At 35.2% G+C, this 18,077-nt stretch overlaps 1 protein-coding gene across 1 annotated transcript in view; it reads right to left on the reverse strand.

Annotated features, from left to right (window-relative positions):
• Window positions 1–563: 563 nt before the first annotated feature.
• LOC136030868 (ER membrane protein complex subunit 3-like) overlaps window positions 564–18,077 on the reverse strand; it is a 67,431-nt gene continuing 49,917 nt past the window's right edge. Inside the window, exons 2-4 of the mRNA XM_065709930.1 lie at window positions 7,243–7,499; window positions 5,460–5,621; window positions 564–932 (exon numbers count right to left, since the gene is read on the reverse strand). Of these exons, the coding sequence (XP_065566002.1) occupies window positions 742–932; window positions 5,460–5,621; window positions 7,243–7,499 (610 nt within the window). The 3' untranslated portion in view covers window positions 564–741. The remainder of the gene's footprint in view (window positions 933–5,459; window positions 5,622–7,242; window positions 7,500–18,077) is intronic.

Genomic DNA, 18,077 nt, shown 5'->3' on the forward strand with positions numbered 1-18,077 from the left:
AGCAGCAGTAGTAGTTTGACTCAGCGTCCTCTTAAATATGAGGAGGGCTAAAAATCCCCCACCTCAGACTCGGTCTTTTAAATTTATGTCAACTCTTGGTAGAACAATGTTTTCACATTGATGAAAAAATGACCTCTGAAATTATTTCTCGGGGGGGGGGGGTGTCAGAAATATTGAAAATGAATTTCAGGTTCATAGTTTTCAAAATAATTTCTTCAAAAAAATATTTTGTATATTGGATGCCCCCACCCCCTTCTATGCGGGTAAGCATTTGATTCTAATATTTTATGCCGCATTTAGTCTTCGATACTTTGGTCTTTCAGGATTATTCTAATTGTTTAATTTTGATCCTAAAAGGGTTAAATACATTCTCCATTCTCCGCACTTAAAAAAATTAAAAAAAATAATTACATGCAACAAAATTCAGAACTTTTTGTCTGCCATATAATTCAATATTAAAATAAAACAATTTCCTCTATTTTTCTTTTGAAGATTTAAATCAATTTGATTTCTGATTGGCTCAATTATCGACATTGCTGGTAAAAATAAAAGCACATACAAAGTTCGCCACAAACAGTTGTATATATGACTAAAAACATACATTCAGAGATCAATAAAACTTACAAGGAGCTTATGTCTTATTGTCATTTAAAAAAGAATAGATATAGACTTATAAAAGTATCTCTTCACTTCGACTTTTCAATTTGTATTTATACAGACTATTGCCTAAAACACTAGAACTTATAAATTTGGGATATCTTCTGGCTCAGGATAAAGATTCATCAGTTCTTGGGCTACATTTTTTAGGGCCCATTGATGGTCACACACTTCTAGGCCTTCCCACTCAGCCTTGAATGCGGCTTTTGGGTCAGGTGGCACTGCCATTGCAGAGCCAGTCATTTGATCTTGCATTGCTTTGGCCTGGTCAGCAGCTGAAAAATTTTATAAGTGATACCAGTCTAATGATTAAAACAGTCTTGTATGTATATACATGTGTATACATATATAATATGGAATACACTGATATTTCAGGGACACAGATAATGTTTATATATATATATATATATATATATATATATATATATATATATTTATATATATATATGTATATAGTACCGGGACCCTGGCGGCTTCACCGCTGGGCCCCGGTACTCAACACCTGGCCAGCTTCAATGTATGGATTATCTTGTCGCTTGTCTTCTAACTGCAGACAATTTGCTGTCTTTTCATACTCCAGTCTTTTCACAGTTATTTGATTTTTAAAACAAATCCGATTTCTAACAGTATCTACTAAGCTTAAAACTTTTAGTTTCATTTTTTAAGGTTTTTAATTGTTGTAATCCCTTGTTAAAATATATATTTTTTGCTCTTTACGCAATTTAACGTTTTTTATACAGTATCTTTTCTAAGATATTTGATTATTAAAGCAAGTCTAATTTCTAACAACGATATCTACTAAGCTTTTAACTTTTAGTTTTATTTTTTAAGGTTTTTTAATTGTTGTGATCACTTGTTAAAATATATACAAATATTTTCGCAGTAACCAGTATTTTCCTCTTTACGCAATTTGTAATAACTGCAATTTTTGTTTTTTTGGGCCTTCCTATATATATATATATATATATATATATACATATATATATATATATATATATATATATATATATATATATATATATATATATATATATATATATATATATATATATATATATATATATATACAGTTTGCTTATTTGTACGTCTGTATTAAGTACAACTTAATACAGACAAATAATCTCATGCCAAAAGTAAAGTATCTCTTGACATGAGATTATTTGATACACTAAGGTTGCTGTTTTTGTCCTCTCATTTTTCACTGTCTTAATTAAAAATTTTACCCTTCGTTCCGTTATCATTTCAATTTAATTTTAGATAAAAAGGTAGTATCGTGTGAGAAATTAGTTTACAATAGGCCTTGCATCTCTTTTTAAAATTAAGTAAAAAACAAGCTTTTTTTGCTGAAAGTAAGGAGCGATATTAAAACTAAAACGAACAGAAATTACTCCGTATATGAAAGGGACTATTCCCTCTTCAATGCCCCTCTCTTTACGCTAAAGTTTGGCTCTTTCTCTCAACTCTACTTTTAAAACAGTAAAAAATAACCCCCTCCCCCTAAACCAAAAAAATCCCCCTGAAAACGTCTGTACATTTTCCAATAACCATTACTATATGTAAGCACTGGTGAAAGTTTGTAACTTGCGGCCCCTCCCACGGGGACTGAGGGGGAGTAAGTCGTCCCTACAAACATGGGTATTAAGTTTTTTGACTATGCTGAATATAAAGGCTATCTCAGAATTTTGATCTGGTGACTTTGGGGACAAAATGAGCGTGGGAGGGGGCCTAGGTACCCTCCAATATTTATAGTCACTTAAAAAGGGCACTAGAACTTTTAATTTTTGTTAGAATGAACCCTCTTGCGAAATTCTAGGACCACTGGGTTGATACGATTACCTCTGGGAAAAAAAACAGAACAAATAAACACGCATCCGTGATCTGTCTTCTGGCAAAAAATACAAAATTTGCAGATAGGATCTTGAAACTTCTACAGCAGGGTTCTCTTATACGCTGAATCTGATGGTGTAATTTGATCGTTAAGATTCTACGACTTCTAAGGGGGTGTTTCCCCCTATTCTCTAAAATAAGATTTAAATTTTCTCAGGCTCGTAACTTTTTATAGGTAAGAGTAAACTTGATGAAACTTGTATATTTAGAATTAGCATTAAAATGCGATCCTTTTGATATAACTATTGGTATCAAAATTCCGTTTTTTAGAGTTTCAGTTACTATAGAGTCGCTCCTTACTACAGTTCGTCACCACGAACTGTTTGATAATATCACCCCTAATTGACAAGCAAATTTTAGCTAATTTATTTAAAATTTAGCTAAAATTTTAGCTAAATTAGCGTATATTTAAAATGTCGGCCGTCCTGGCCGAGTGGGTGGGTGCGCTGGATTCGGGATCCTTTGTCTGAGAGGACGCGGGTTCGAATCCCAGTGTACCCAATTCTTCAGTTTGGGACGGGGGTCAGTGGCGTGACTCTGTAAGCTTAGCCAGAGTCGACCCAGCTCTAAATGGGTACCTGGAGAAATCTGGGGAAGGTAAACAGGAAGGGTGCGCGAAAGCACAGGATGGCTGGTCCCCAACCCCCCATTGCACTTCCTGGCTGAAGGACCAAGAAACGGAGATCAGCACCGCCGGTACAGACTGTAAAGTCTAATGCCGTATCCCTTACCTTTTTTTATATTTAAAATGGAGAATTTTGTCTCCCTTGACCTTTTTTTTTGCTCTCATATTCCATGACTGCCCGTATAATTATCGCGGTTCTAATGGGAACATTATTTCTATATCTTCCTCTTCAGGACACAAACTGGTTCAGAACTTCAACTTTACGTTCTTTTTAGAACGTAAACTGGTGCCAATCTATTTAATCCCCTCTTTCTGAACAACGTTATAATAAAATTCGTACTTTATTATATTCAGGAAGTTTACATTTATTAGATTTGTCCAATTGACACGAGTGCCGTTTGAACTATTATCGCCAAGATGTTCTTAGAAGAACTGACAGTAACAATACTGGTTTCAACTTTCCGTAGCGGTATCCTTTTCTTTGGCGGCCTACAATCAACTTAATACAGAAATTACTTCAAGCACTTTAAAATCCATTAGAAATTACCCCAAATGTAGCAAGGTACAAGGAATTTCAAAATATTATTTCAAAACCTCGGCAAAATTGTCCTCGCTCTTGGAAAAAATTGTCTATGAAAGGTGTGGGTTCAGAGTGCCCTTTGAATTACCACAGCCAAAGTATACCTAGAAGCTTTGAAAGTAACATAAGCAATTTCAAATTTTTTGTTGCAGCATTCTTTTCTATGGCAGATAAAGAAATCGCCTCCAATCCACTTAAACTACCTCTACCTCTAATAGAAATAGATTAAACTACCTCTCATAGAAATAGAAACTATGTTATGTTCGATTATTTCGCAAACTTTATTTTAGTGGATTATAGAATAGATGGTGTATATCTTCATTGTAATAAGAACATTACAGAGGGGAAATAATGGTAAAACTTTTATGTTACGTCGGTTCGTAGAGTAACATCTTTTTAATCCCAGATATTTGTATAATTGGACACAAAACCCATAGCAATCTTGAGACTGGATTCACGTGATATGACGAAGGAAAAAAGCAAAAGATACAAATGATTTTGACGCAATTAGAAAAAATAGAAGATTTAATTGCAAGGTATAAAGAATTTCAAAACGTCATTTTTAGACCTCAGCAAGACCGTCCTCGCTCTGACACAAAAACAGTTTTTAACAGGTGTACGTTTAATTTCCAATGAGGAAATGTTTCATAGGAGAAAATTTTTTTTTTCTTCGGTAAAAAAAGGATATTTAGAGAGTTATTAAAAAAACGGATATAAAAAAAGATTGACAACTTATTCTGCTGGGCTTTTGTGATAATTTCGTAATCATTGATTTTTATACTTACCGATTGGCTTGGGTTTATGATTATATTTTTTTACAGATCTCGGCTACTTTTGATGAATTTTTGGTTTTAAATGAATGAAACTTCATCAAATTGGCCAATAAAAAAAGAAACAAATACGTCATTTGTTCTTTGTTGGAGCACAAAATTCATTGACATTTTCAGAGATACAAAATATTAAAAATATTTAAGATATCCATGTTATAAATATTTTAGTAAATCTATTTGGTATTTTGATCCTAATGTAAAACCTGGAGTTTTACAAGTTTTACCTGGACTTTTTCAGCTTAAAAATTACGTGAAATCTACCAGAACTGAATAAAAATAATCATTAACAAAAAATAAGGCAAAATCCACACCTGAACTTTTGACAACAAAGTTTAGACATTATTTTTGTAACACTCAGTAATGCATCCAGGACATCATTTGTCTTTGAAAAGGAAATAAGTCTCTTTGATTGAAAGAATTTTTTTGCTTCTTGATAAAAAGAAATCTTTGATTTTACCTTAATAAAAGGGACCTTCGATTTTTGAGATGGGCACTCTAAATCTTTAGCTAAGGGTTTTTGACTGTGATGATTCTAGCGTACAGTCTTTCTTCCCATCTGATGCTAAATTTTAAGGGTGGGGGGGACTCGTGTTCCTTTTTAGAACCTTTGATAATTTCTGCACCATATTCCTATCCCGTCATTCCATGAGGGGGGGAGGGGTCTGCGTAATATTCCAAAATGCAATAGTATCAGATCTGGGCGGTCATATTTTCTGAATTAACGTTAGAGAGAAAAATTTATCACTAGACTCTTTCTAAAAAGCTATCCATTTTGGTAATTATGTGTTTTATTTTTTTTAAATGAACTGAATGTGGCTTTCTTTGAATATAAAAATGACATTTGGAAAATGGAGGCAATATTTAAAAAGTAATTATTTACCATTATTTTCTCCAAGGACCAGAGTATAAATGCTTCGAAGTCCAAACACGTTCAAAAAATACCATGATGCTGAAGAGACCCAGGAAGCATCCAATGAAGCCAATTCAATACCTCTTTGCAGCATTGGTTTGAACCGTAAAGTGAGTGGGAAAGGGACTTTAGCTAAAATACAAACATAATTTACTATCTCACATAAATTGTGTTAATGAAAGTATGTGTCAGAAATTTGAACTGTATTTCTGATTGCGCTTTGTCAATGGGCTAAGGCTTGGCTTCTTGAATTCAATATTGTCAAGTGTCATGTCAAGTGTCATGTCATTCAATTTGGCGAAATAAATCCTTTTTGCTCTTATTTTCCTGCCTCTACTCCTCCCCCTCTGTATAATGCAGATTTTTGCACATTACTGCTTATTTTTGCTCACATTTCATACTATACCATTTCAAAAAATACCATGATGCTGAAGAGACCCAGGAAGCATCGAATGAAGCCAACCCAATACCTATTCGCAGCATGGGTTTGAACCGCAAAGTGAGTGGGAAAGGGACTTTAGCTAAAAATACAAACATAATTTACCATCTCACATAAATGGTCTTAATGAAAGTATGTGTGAGAAATTTGAACTGTATTTCTGATTATGACCTCTGATGCGTTTTTTTTTTATTCCTTCAGTTGGTTAACCAATTTTTTTTTGCTAATAGTATTTGATGTTATTTTTTGTTTCTTTTTCTGTTCATTTCTTTGTTGTTGTTTTTTTACTCCACATTGTTGTTTTCCTTTTTGTGGGCAATAAATTATGCATATATACATATACAGACTTATTTCGACATTTTTTTGCTTCTATACAAAAGTAAATAATATAAAAAATCAGTAAAAGAGCAAACATCACCATCTAAAATTTACCTAAAAATACGGGGATAACAATAAAAACTACAAATGTTAAATGTATTTATTCTACGTGTCACTTCTGTCTTTTTACATTCAGTTCATGTAGGTCTGAAGCAAACAAATGGAAGCTACAGTAATGACAGTGGTCAAGTATGGCTCTGAAACGTTGGGACTTTGAAAGGCAGAAGAAAATTTGTTAAACGTTTTCCAAAAGAACTGTCCTATTGATAGTTTTAGGTGTATGTTTTAATTACCACACATCAAACAATAAGCTGCTGCACGAAAATGTGGTTCTATCTTCCTTTATTGGGCTACAATGAAAGAAAGGCTGAGATGGCAGGACACATTTTGCGGATGAAGGATGACAAATTGCCAAAGATTGTGCTTTTTCGGCCGTCCATCTCGGACCAAAAGGAAAGCAGGTAGCTGGCGAACAGGATGGGGGGAGGTCATAAGGAAAGATTTAAAGGAAACTGGAACTTCATGTGAGGGGATGAAAAGTGCAGCTTTGAGTAGAATGGGGCAGAGGAGGAGCGTGTGCAGCTACAGTAGTCTCATGTGACTTAATTATGCAATGAGTATTTAGCAGTAATATTAGTAGTTGTTGCTGTATTTTTCCAACATATTACCATGGGCAAATTTGTAAAAGTTTTTTTTTTTTTTTTAACTAGCCTGTGTTCAGCAGACTAGCCCAGCACTAACCAGTCAATAGACTTTAATTACTGATTTTCAAATTGTGTGTCTTTTTGGATTCATTGGTGACACTTAGGTATCTTTAAGTCTTGAGGGTAAAATCTCATGATTTTAAGAAGTTGCGCAGACCGATTCAGCTTCTGGACAAATTATATATGAATTCAAATGGCGTCTACAAGAAAGGTTTATAAAAAAAAAACATACTTGTAATAAATCCAGAAAATGTCCAATTGATCCAGCCACCAATGACGATCATGGGAAGGACGTTTGTCATATTTCCTTTCATCATTTCTGTCATAGTTCCTGGGTCCATCATTGGATTCTGACTCGGTGCTTGTCTATTCTGTGTTTTGAAATACCCAGTGTTTTCATTATTAAAGTAATTTTTCCTCATGAAAAATCCATTCTTTGGTAGAAATTTTCCATTCTCTCGTAACATACGTGCTCTGATCATAACCTGGCTGCAAAAATAAAATATTTGTACTTATATATTATACCAAACACAGTCAATAAGTTTTCTGAGGTTAAGATCTGAGAAAACCGGTTTCATAGCCACAAAGACCAGTGACGGGTGACAGAATGCATTGGACTTGTATAATTTGGCTATATATTTGCAAATTAGGGTGGGTGGGGGTAAGGTTACCTTACCCCTACCTCCCAATGTGCAAATATATAGCCCAAACTATATTATTATATAAGTTAAAATATTATATTTTAATCATGTTTTGGTGTATTTCATTACGATTAACCAAACTTCACTTCTCAAGTATGTTTGGTATAATAAATAAGTATCAAAATCTATAGTAAAAATATATCATGAAGTTTTAAACTGATAGCTTTTTAGTGGTACTACGCCCTTGTTTTATCCGCGGTAGACATATATCTGGAAAAGTAACCAGTGGTCAAAAACCCAATGGTTGACCCTTATGACTTCAATAGCTCATTTTGAAAGCGTGAGATACGCTCTTGGGTTTAGAACACAAATATTTATGATCCATATATACAAATAAGGGAATAAAACTTGTTGGTTTTCTTTACACAAGAAAGGCTTAAAATAACGATAAAAGAGCTAATTTTTCAGAATTTACTGTCTTATGTGACCTTGTTCGTAAAAATAAAGACGAAATAACATTTTTGAAAATTTGCAGCGAATAGGAAATTCAGCGAAAAAATTATTAATACCAAAGAATTTTGCCGTACTATAAAAAGCTTGAAAGAAGGAAACATAAAAAAATAAATGTCCATTTAAAAATTAAAAATGAATTGAAGTCATCTTATTACAAATATATAATTTCTTCTTAAATATATTATTTATGACTGTTTAATTTGTCGGTGTTGGACAATAAAAAAAAAGAAAAATCTTGGGGATATATGTTCTCGGTCATCTATTGAGGTAATTGACAAATATTTGGAAAGAGGAATTTGGGAATGGTGTGAACAAATCCCGACGATCATAGAAGAAGGAGACGAACCAGTACAACCATTAAACTCCAATTCTGATTGTATAGCGTCCCCACTACTTGAGGGTGCACCCCAAGCAGGGACAACGGCACTGGCAGTTCACATTGCCAGAAGGACCCGCTACCCTCTAATTCGAGTATGTACCGCAGAGGAAATGGTGGAACTTGTAACAATCGGAAAAGACCAAGCCATTAAAAAGGCAAATTAGTTCAAACTGACAATTGGTGAGACAATTTTTAAAGGACAACAATAATTTCTTCTCTTCTGAATCTGACTTCTAATCAATCTTCAATTGATTCAAAATGACTTCCAATCAATTCTAGAATCAATGACTTCTAAATCTTCTTGGTCGGTCTTCTGGTTCAGATAGACCGACGAAATCAAGGAGGGTTAGCAGCTTCTTGATCCCAACGCACAACCTGAATGGCTGAACAAGTTCAGTCAGTCATCTAAATGTCTTCAAAATCATCTGCAAACTCATTGTTGTCCTTTAAAAATTGTGAACAATTCTCAGCTTTTGCTTGAACTAATTTTCCTTTTTAATGGCTTGACCCTTTACGGTTGTTCTAAGTTCCACCATTTCTTCTGCGTTACACACTTGAATTAGAGGGAAGTGGGTCCTTCTGGCAATGTGAGAAGCCAGTGCCGTTGTCCCAGCTTGGGACGCACCCTCAAGTAGTAGAGACACCACACAACCAGAATTAGAGGTTAATAGTTGTACTAGCTCATCTGCCTCTTCTGTGATCGTCGGGATTTATTCACACCATTCCCAAATTCATCTTTCCAAATATCCCTCAACTACCTCAATAGATGACCGGAATGCCTTTTTATCCTAGCTAAATTCGAATATTTTAATCTTGAGATTCTTCAACATCCAAATCACATTTACGTCGTATAAAATACGACGTAAATAAATCATAATTCACATTTCTCACAATCTTAAATCACATTTAATAGTATAAAATTGTCCTGTGGTAGGTAAAAAAAAAAAACACAAAGCTCACAAATATCAAAGTCAAATTAGTGATGGTAACCAATTGATGTCTATATCATTGATTAAAAGTACTGATTTTTTCCATGTAACTGACAAAAGTTTATCTTGATTTTCTTGTTTTTAAAGATGAAGATTACGCCTTAAGAATTCTACTTGAAAAAAGAGGAAATTTGAAAAGTCAATTGCAGAGGCTGGGGGGTCCTCACCTTGACAGGACGGAATTGCCATGAGATTCTTCAAGGGTACGAGAATACCAGTACGAGTTTATGTGTAGGACAAGCCGTCTCTCGATCAGTCCTAGTCTTGCTCTTTAGAAAGGGAAGGGTTAGGAACATGGCCCCTTGAAAGATTGCGATTTCCATTCTTTTATTGTACTGTGGTTTTGACAAATACGCACCTCGCCTTTCCCAAATGACTCTTTCTTACTTGCCAATTTTTCGAACATAAAAATGAGTGTAATTCATATAAATTTACCACCTTATGTTGTACTTTTCAAATCTATTCAGTTTATTTTTTCCAGTAATAGGAAGAGTAAGTAGCAAAATAACTATCAAAAATTGACCCGCATACTCATGCCATATTCGTTATCAGCATGGTCAATTTGCATAGACACCGTCTCGTTTGTTCTTGAAATGGAATTGATCCGGGAATGTCACCATTTATACTTGTGGCCCCTGGACTAGTACACAAATAATTTGGGCATTCCTAAGTTCACTCAACAACATAATTCACAGGTAGCATTTGCCTTTATATTTTTGGAGACATCACTTGTTTTTTCCCCCTCTTAAAGAAAGGTGATCCAAGGCAATGCAAAAGTTACTGATCAATAAACATAATTAATCCCATTCGTAAAATTTTGAAAAGATTTTAGATAAAATACTCAGGGTTCTGGTAGAAAAGAGGGGGTAATGTTGCGAAATTTACTGCAAGTTCCAACTGGCGTTATCGGTTAAAAATCTTAAATGATATGCAAACATTTGGAGAAGAACACTAGTCCTGTGGTGGCGGTGGCATGGTGGGTTTGACCTCAGCTTGGTAGTTTTTGCGTCTCTAAATCTGTTTACTCTGTGTGTTTGTGTGTGTATCTGTGTTTTGTGTGTGTCTGTTTCTGTGTCTGATTTTGTATTTGTCGTGTGTGTTTTTGTCTCCCCAAACATGCATGTGTGACTGAGCGTCTGTTTGCATGTCTCTGTGTTTTTGTCTGTCTAATTCTATGTGTTTGTGTGTGGGTGTATGTGTGTGTGTGTGGGTGTATGTGTGTGTGTGTGGGTGTATGTGTCTGTGTGTGGGTGTATGTGCTTGTGAGTGTACGCGTGCGTTTGTGTGTGTATGGGGAGCTACAAGGGGACCTCAGTAGTTACGTTAGGTAAGGGGCCCGGTAAATTTGGATGCTAGTGCTCCCCGTTGGCATTGGATACTAAGGCCCCAGGTGAAATTGGATCGTATAGGTCCCCGATGGAATTGGATGGTAGAGTACCCCAGTGAAATTCCGCGCTAGGGGCCCCGGTGATTAAGTTAGGGGGGAAATTGGATGCTAGGGCCCCCAATGGAATTAGATGCTAGAGCCCCACTGGAATTGGTCGCTAGGGTTCTCTGTTGGAATTGGATGCTAGGGGTCCTGGTAGGATTACCCGCTAGGGTCCGGCCTCTTGAAGGTTCCCCAAAAGCGGACCCTGAAGGTTTTTTAAAGAATCAGATAAACTATTATATAACAACCTAAGAAATCCTGATTTGGTGGGGTCTCGTAGGTTGTTTTTTTAGAATCAATGAAACTATTACATAACAGCCAAAGTAATCCTGATTTGGCGGGCCCCTGAAGGTTTTGAAGAATCAAAGAAACTATAACGCAACACACACTTGCATCTTTTAGAAAAAATTCCATATTACGTGACACGCACCTGCACCTTGTCCTAAGGGAGTCGCCGTTCAACTTAAATCATTAAAGGAAGAAAGGAGTAGTGGCTATGGGCATCGTTAAATGAATAGTGGGTATACTACTGCAACAAACTCCAGTGCTGACGCAAGGACCTTAATAGTCAAAGAGGCGTCAACAATTCGACTCAGTTTGTTTTAAAACGAGCATATAGTTAAAAATGTAGGTAAGTACCCTTTTTAGATAAATTTTCCATAGAAGAAAAATGTTTGGCCCACAAGGGGAGTATCCTTGCCCTTTTTTAATCAAAAATCGATGTATATATCATATTTTATTCAGATGCATACAGCTTCAAAATATAAGGAGGAGCATGACAATGCTCCTCCTTATATATTTTCCTGGGAAAAAAAATATTTTCCCAGGAGCATGACAATGATGATGTACAAAACCTGTTCTAACTTCAATGTCCCCATAGTATACAATCGTCTTGGGTAATTTGTTTTTCCTTCTTAATAAATCCCTCTGTTTCACGATCTCTTCTAATTTAATTTACGCATTCTTCACTTCTTTTTTAGTCGTTATTTTGTTTAACAATAGTAATATATATAGTAATAGTAATAGTAATAGTAATATTTAGAAAGATCATTGTCCAAATCTTAAAGTTTCAAGATTAACGTTTCAACCTATTTGAATCCCCCCACCGTCCTACTCAAACGACAGGAGTAGGAATTACACTGCATATAAAGAGGACTGACACCCATTCAACCCTTGCTCTTCCCGATAAAGTTTACTTGGTACTCCGAAGCATTTGCGGGACACATCAAACTTCACCGTGAACAGAGAATGGTTGAGGGGGGGGGGGGCACCTCGTCATACACAGACCACCTCCTGTTTGTTTGTGTTTTAATTTAATTCTTTACTTTTACTTGAAAAGATTTGTTTGTGTTTATCAATTATAATTTATTTGTTCATTTTTAAAATTATGCTCATGCCTATCCAGGAGTGGATCCAGGATTCATCTTAGCAGGGGACGCATAATAGGTTGCTTCGATAAACTTGCTAACAAAGAAATACCAGTAATTTAAAGGGAACCTCGACAATTATGCGTCATAGGTAGGTAGCCGATCGTAAATTTAACCTAAAATCTGGTGAGGATTAAAGTTCTAATAAATCTGTTGAAATTAAAATGATGTAAAAATATCAATACGAAAATAGCAAGTTATAAAAACCATCCACCATTAAAAATAAAAAGCTGTTCATCATCTACAAAAAAATATGATGTTTTATATTTTCTGCATTTTTCGACTTTGCACTTCTCAGCACTATAGCGAGTAAATTAAGCTGTGCATTGTCAAAAAAAATTGTCTTAAACCATCTTTTGGGGGCATGCATTCATTGTGACTAATTGTATAGGTAGCATGTCGTCTAACTTTATTGCATTGCTTAGTAATTATGATAGTAATGAAGAGTAGGAAATGAGGATTAAGATACAACTTGTATATTCGTAAAATTAGATATTAGTTTGTTTAGGGGTGCAACAAGAAAAATAGAACAAAGAGACAGAAATACACAGAATAGATTTATAAAAATGGTTTTAGTTATAGGCAATAAAGCATTAACTAGTTACTATTTTTTTTTCCTTTTTTAAATAGAATTTTAATAAAAAGTGTCAACTTTGACAAAATCTCAAAAACTTGCTAATCAAACTATCACTTTTCATAACAACGTGGCATATATAGCGACTTCCTTCAAGTAATGATGCTAGGACTGTTTTGAAAATATTTTAGTTTTAAAGATTATATTTTAATGCGAGTTCTTTTATATTCATTTTTTTCCATTTGTTTCGCTGAGGATGGCCCTTGGATACAGGGTTGAAATACTTATTCAAAATTGCATTCCACTGTCTTATAAGTTTCCCTATTATTCACTTGTTGAACAGAAGCTGGTTGACAGTAGTCAACAGTAGTCAGCTGGTGACAGTATTTGCCTTCTTTATTAACACTTTCTCGAAAATCTATTTATCTTAAATGATTACTCCGACCTCTGAAGGAGTATTTCGACTCACATACTTAGTTTTAACGGTATGCCAATACGAACCTTTATCAAAGTTCATATATTTCTAAAGAGGCTTTTATTTTAATGTTTTAGGATGAAAAAGGAGGGGATATGTCATATAACACTAAGCTTTCATTAGATGAAAATACGCCATAATGCCACCATTTGCTCACCAAAATCCAAACTGTGAATTAAGGTAGCCTACCCGATATATTTGATTAAATTTCTTAATTTGTTTGCAAGTGTTTGTATTGGATTATCCAGACATCTTGACTATTAAAGTCCCTGCGTTGGCCCTGCAGTACATTGCTACAGCTGAATTTGAACCATATTATTCAAGCTGACAACAAACTCACTGCACCACCACAGGAATAATTTCTTAATTTATGTGTGTAAAAAAAAACCGCAGCCTATCACTCTATTATTTTCTATTTTTCTATGTACTCCGAGGGGGGCTATTTTCCGCTGCGGTAGGCTATTTCTGGGGGTGTGTTTTCCAGAGGGAGGAGGTAAACGCCGGCCACAAAAAAAAAGACTTACCCCCATTTGAAATTTTATTTGTTCGCAAATGTGGCAAAAGTTGTTTTCCAACACACATTTAATACTTCTTCAATGACTGGGGCACCAATTAATAAAAATGTAGGTGGGTCGCGGTTTTTCCTCCTTTAAAAAAATGAAGACTCAAAATCTAAACGGATATTTTAAAATCCAAAGGGGTACTTTGGGTTTTATCAATTTTTTTCAATGAAAATGTAAAAATGTATCTTTAAATCCAATGGGTACTAATGGGATGGAGTTATGGGGGCAAAGGTTGCAAGTTATACAATTCGCCTATTGTTTACATGTTAATTAAAAGAGAAAAGGGGTGGGGTATTTCCGTGGGGCGGTATTTTCCAGAGGAAGGGTGTAAACGCTGGCCATCAAAAGGACTATAATAATAATAATAATAATTTATTTATAACCCACAAAGTACATTAAACTGTGGAGTAAACACACAAAAAAAAGAAAAAAACAAGACAAAAAACATAACAACATAAATAACATAGCAGCATAACAACATACAACATAAGTAAATTACCTCCCTTCAAAAAATGGCCAAAGAGGGTCAAAAACACCAATCATTTGCCGAGTTTTAAGACATATATCTTTTGATAAATGTTTCAGTCGCGAGGGCGCATCAACGATGTCAAATTTAGAGACGATTTTATGATTTTATGATACCACCGAGGCAGACGCAGCAAATACTTGCAATACTTAAAATATCCTGAGCGTATTTTCTTTGTATTCTTCTTGTGAAGGAGGAAAGCAAAATCAGAAAGATAAAAAACAGCAGGGGTACAAAAACTAGAATAAAGACGACATAGTCCTTTTCGGTTATACCAACCACGATTTGGTGAAATTTTCGCGTATCCAACCCGCATACTTTTCAGCACGCTGGACGTAATAGCGGAGCAAGTAGACGAAAGTGACGTGGAAAAAGAGAGACCCAACCATTTAATACTTGCTGAACATGGTATAGTTGAAGAACCCAAGCAAAGAGGTGATGCTGGTGGAGGACTCCCAAAACACAAAAACTCACATTTAAAGGCATTAACTGAAAGGCCTACTGTGGATAGTGCGGCTGAAAGCCGGTAAAGGTTGGTAATTAGACTATTTTTTGTCCGGCTAAGAAGCAGAACATCATCAGCATATGCAACGTGACTAATGCCTAAATTATCATTGTAAAAAATTGACGGTTGAAGACGTTGGAGACACGAAGCTAAAACACATTTAAAAATGCTCGGGGATAACACGGCACCTTGCCTAACGCCTTTTTTAACAGGAATATACTCCCCTACCGTACCATTCCACTTCACCCTAACTGAAGAATTAGCATACCAATACTTAAGCACGGAAACAATAGAAAGGTTAACACCCGAGGCTGCTAGAGAAAACAAAGCATTTGAATGAATTACATTATCAAAAGCACAAGATATGTCAACAGTAAAGCAATACAGGGGACTTTTTTGAGCAACAACTTGTTTCATTAGCCGACCCACAATATGGTGAGCTTGAACACAGCCCATACCTTTTCTAAAACCAAGCTGGAAGGGTGTAAAATTGCACTTGGAGTTAATGGCCGGTAGCAGTACATATTCAAATAGCTTACTAACAAAACAAGACACAGTGATAGGACGGTAATTAGAGCAAGCACTGGGGTCCTTACCCCTCTTGACTATGGGAGATATACAACCGGACAAAAAACTATCTGGCACAACGGACTGTGCCAAACACATCTGAAACAATAACTGCAAATGCTTCAGCAGTTCAGGACAATCATAAGCAAAAAACTTGAAGCAAAGACCATCACTATCGAGAGACTCAGACTTATTCACTTGCATAAGAGCTCGGAGTATAACACCAGATTCCACCGACAACACTTGAGATTGGTTGATACGAATTGGGAGGATTGAGTTGACAAGCTTTGTAAAATGATTTTGGAGATTAGTATTAAACGAAAGCAAAATATTTTTATAATGAGAAACGAAGTCGCATAGCCGAAGAGACGAATTAATTGGAGGTGAACACTTAACACTGTTTATAACACGATCCCAGGATTTCTTGTCACAAGGACCATCCCAGGCATTCAGTCTCGCTCTACGCAGGGAATATTTGTACTCTCGTTTGGTTTTCTGTTTTATTTGGTGTACTGAACCAGAAGAAGGACGATTACAGGCTATCCACATACGGAGCCAGAACTTAGCTTTTTGTTTAGCTATCTTCACTTTATGATCAACTTTCCAAAAGGGATTGCGAGTACCCGTTCGCACGCACTCGGAGGGTACAGCTGTTTTAGTGGCAGACTTTAGACAGAACACTATTTGCTGATAATACGAGTTGATATCTATCCGAGTTGAAGTTGTAGATACAGATGTTTTCAATAAGTGGAAAGGCACTTTAATAGATGATAATAACTGGGACAATGTCAATACATAAAGTGGAACATTGGCATTTTCCCAATTTAACTTTGAGAACCACTTGGGAGAGTTACGTTGCACAGAGGTCACCATGGAGCAAGATAGTTGGCACGTGATTGGTAAATGATCGTCGTCGATTTTAAAGTCTTTCACATGAACTATTGATGAAAGTAGACTTACCCCCATTTGAAATTTTATTTTTTTGTAAATGTGTTGAAAGTTGTTTTCCAACACACAGTTAATGCTTCTTCAACGACTTAGGCACTAATTAATAAAAATGTAGAGGGGTCATGGTTTTTTTCTGATTTAAGACAATGAAGATACAAAATCTAAATGGGTATTTTCAGAATTTAATGGGTAACAATGTGATGGAGTTATAGGGTCAAAAATTGCAATTTATACAGTTTGCAACATGTTAATTAAAAAAAACTTTTTCAAAGAAAAGAAAAGAGTTATATAAAACTAAACGTTAGAAAAATGAAGTCAAACAATTTTTCAAGCAAAAAACTACCATTAACCCCCATCTATAAACAAATGAAACCCAAAATAAAGAAAAGTACAATAAATAACCAAGTTAAACTCAAAACAAGCAGAATCCAAGATCAATAGGGCTGACATCCCCCATACCTTCTGAAGACCAGATCCTAATTTGTACTTATTGCAATTACAACAGAAACAAGTATTTTATTTAGAAAGAACATTGAGTAGAGAATTTAAAGGTACATTTCTTCTTTTTTTTTTCTAACTGATTTCTGCTATGTAATAAACCTGCCCCATTGGCTAATCATGTTGCTGTCTACTAGGCACTATATTTTCAGTATTCTGTGCACCTAAGTGGCTTTTTTGGAGTCACATAGCCGAAGAGACGAATTAAATGGAGGTGAACACTTAACACTGTTTATAACACGATCCCAGGATTTCTTGTCACAAGGACCATCCCAGGCATTCAGTCTCGCTTTACGCAGGGAATATTTGTACAATATAATATTTGTAAAATATGTTTATATTTTACTGTCAAAATTTAAGACTAAGGCAATGAAAGTCAAAATTTGAAACCTGGCGAAATATTTTACATTTCGGTGAGAAGCATGAAGCCATGAAAATGAAAATATGAAGTATGAGAATATGAAGGTGACATTTTTAACCTGAAAAACTGAAGTAGTAAAAGTAGTAGCCCTGAAGTTTCCACTTAATACCCCCAGTCGTTCTTGTAATATTGCCGTGCGTCTTATTGACAACAAGCATACACTTAATGTCTTTTGATTTAGTTTTAAAGCAACATATTTTTCAGTGAAAGTTTTCACAGCTATTTTGATTAAGTTAAATTGTAGATGAAGAAGTAGCAGAAGTTGCAGCTTAAGTAGTAGTAATATTGGTAGTTGCAGAAGTTTCAGCTAAATACTGTAAACTGTTGCTGGGATATTGCAAATACACCATTTGATAATCCAGTATTTCGACTCAGTTCAACATCGCCCTGATCGTTCCCTGAAAATTTAAGTAATACCCTTAGGATTAGCAATAGTAGTAGAAATAATGGCAGAAGTAATAGTGTGAGCAAAAGGAATAGTATTAGTTGTTGTATTTGCATTAAGTGGTTATAGTATTCATATTATGCTTTTCTGGTCTAGTACAACATCCCCTCTTCGTGTCCTTTTAGTTTCAACTCAATACTTTAAACCATATCTGAGATATCGCTGAC

This window comes from Artemia franciscana, chromosome 9 (assembly GCF_032884065.1).
Source record: "Artemia franciscana chromosome 9, ASM3288406v1, whole genome shotgun sequence".
Taxonomy (NCBI): Eukaryota; Metazoa; Arthropoda; class Branchiopoda; order Anostraca; family Artemiidae; genus Artemia; species Artemia franciscana.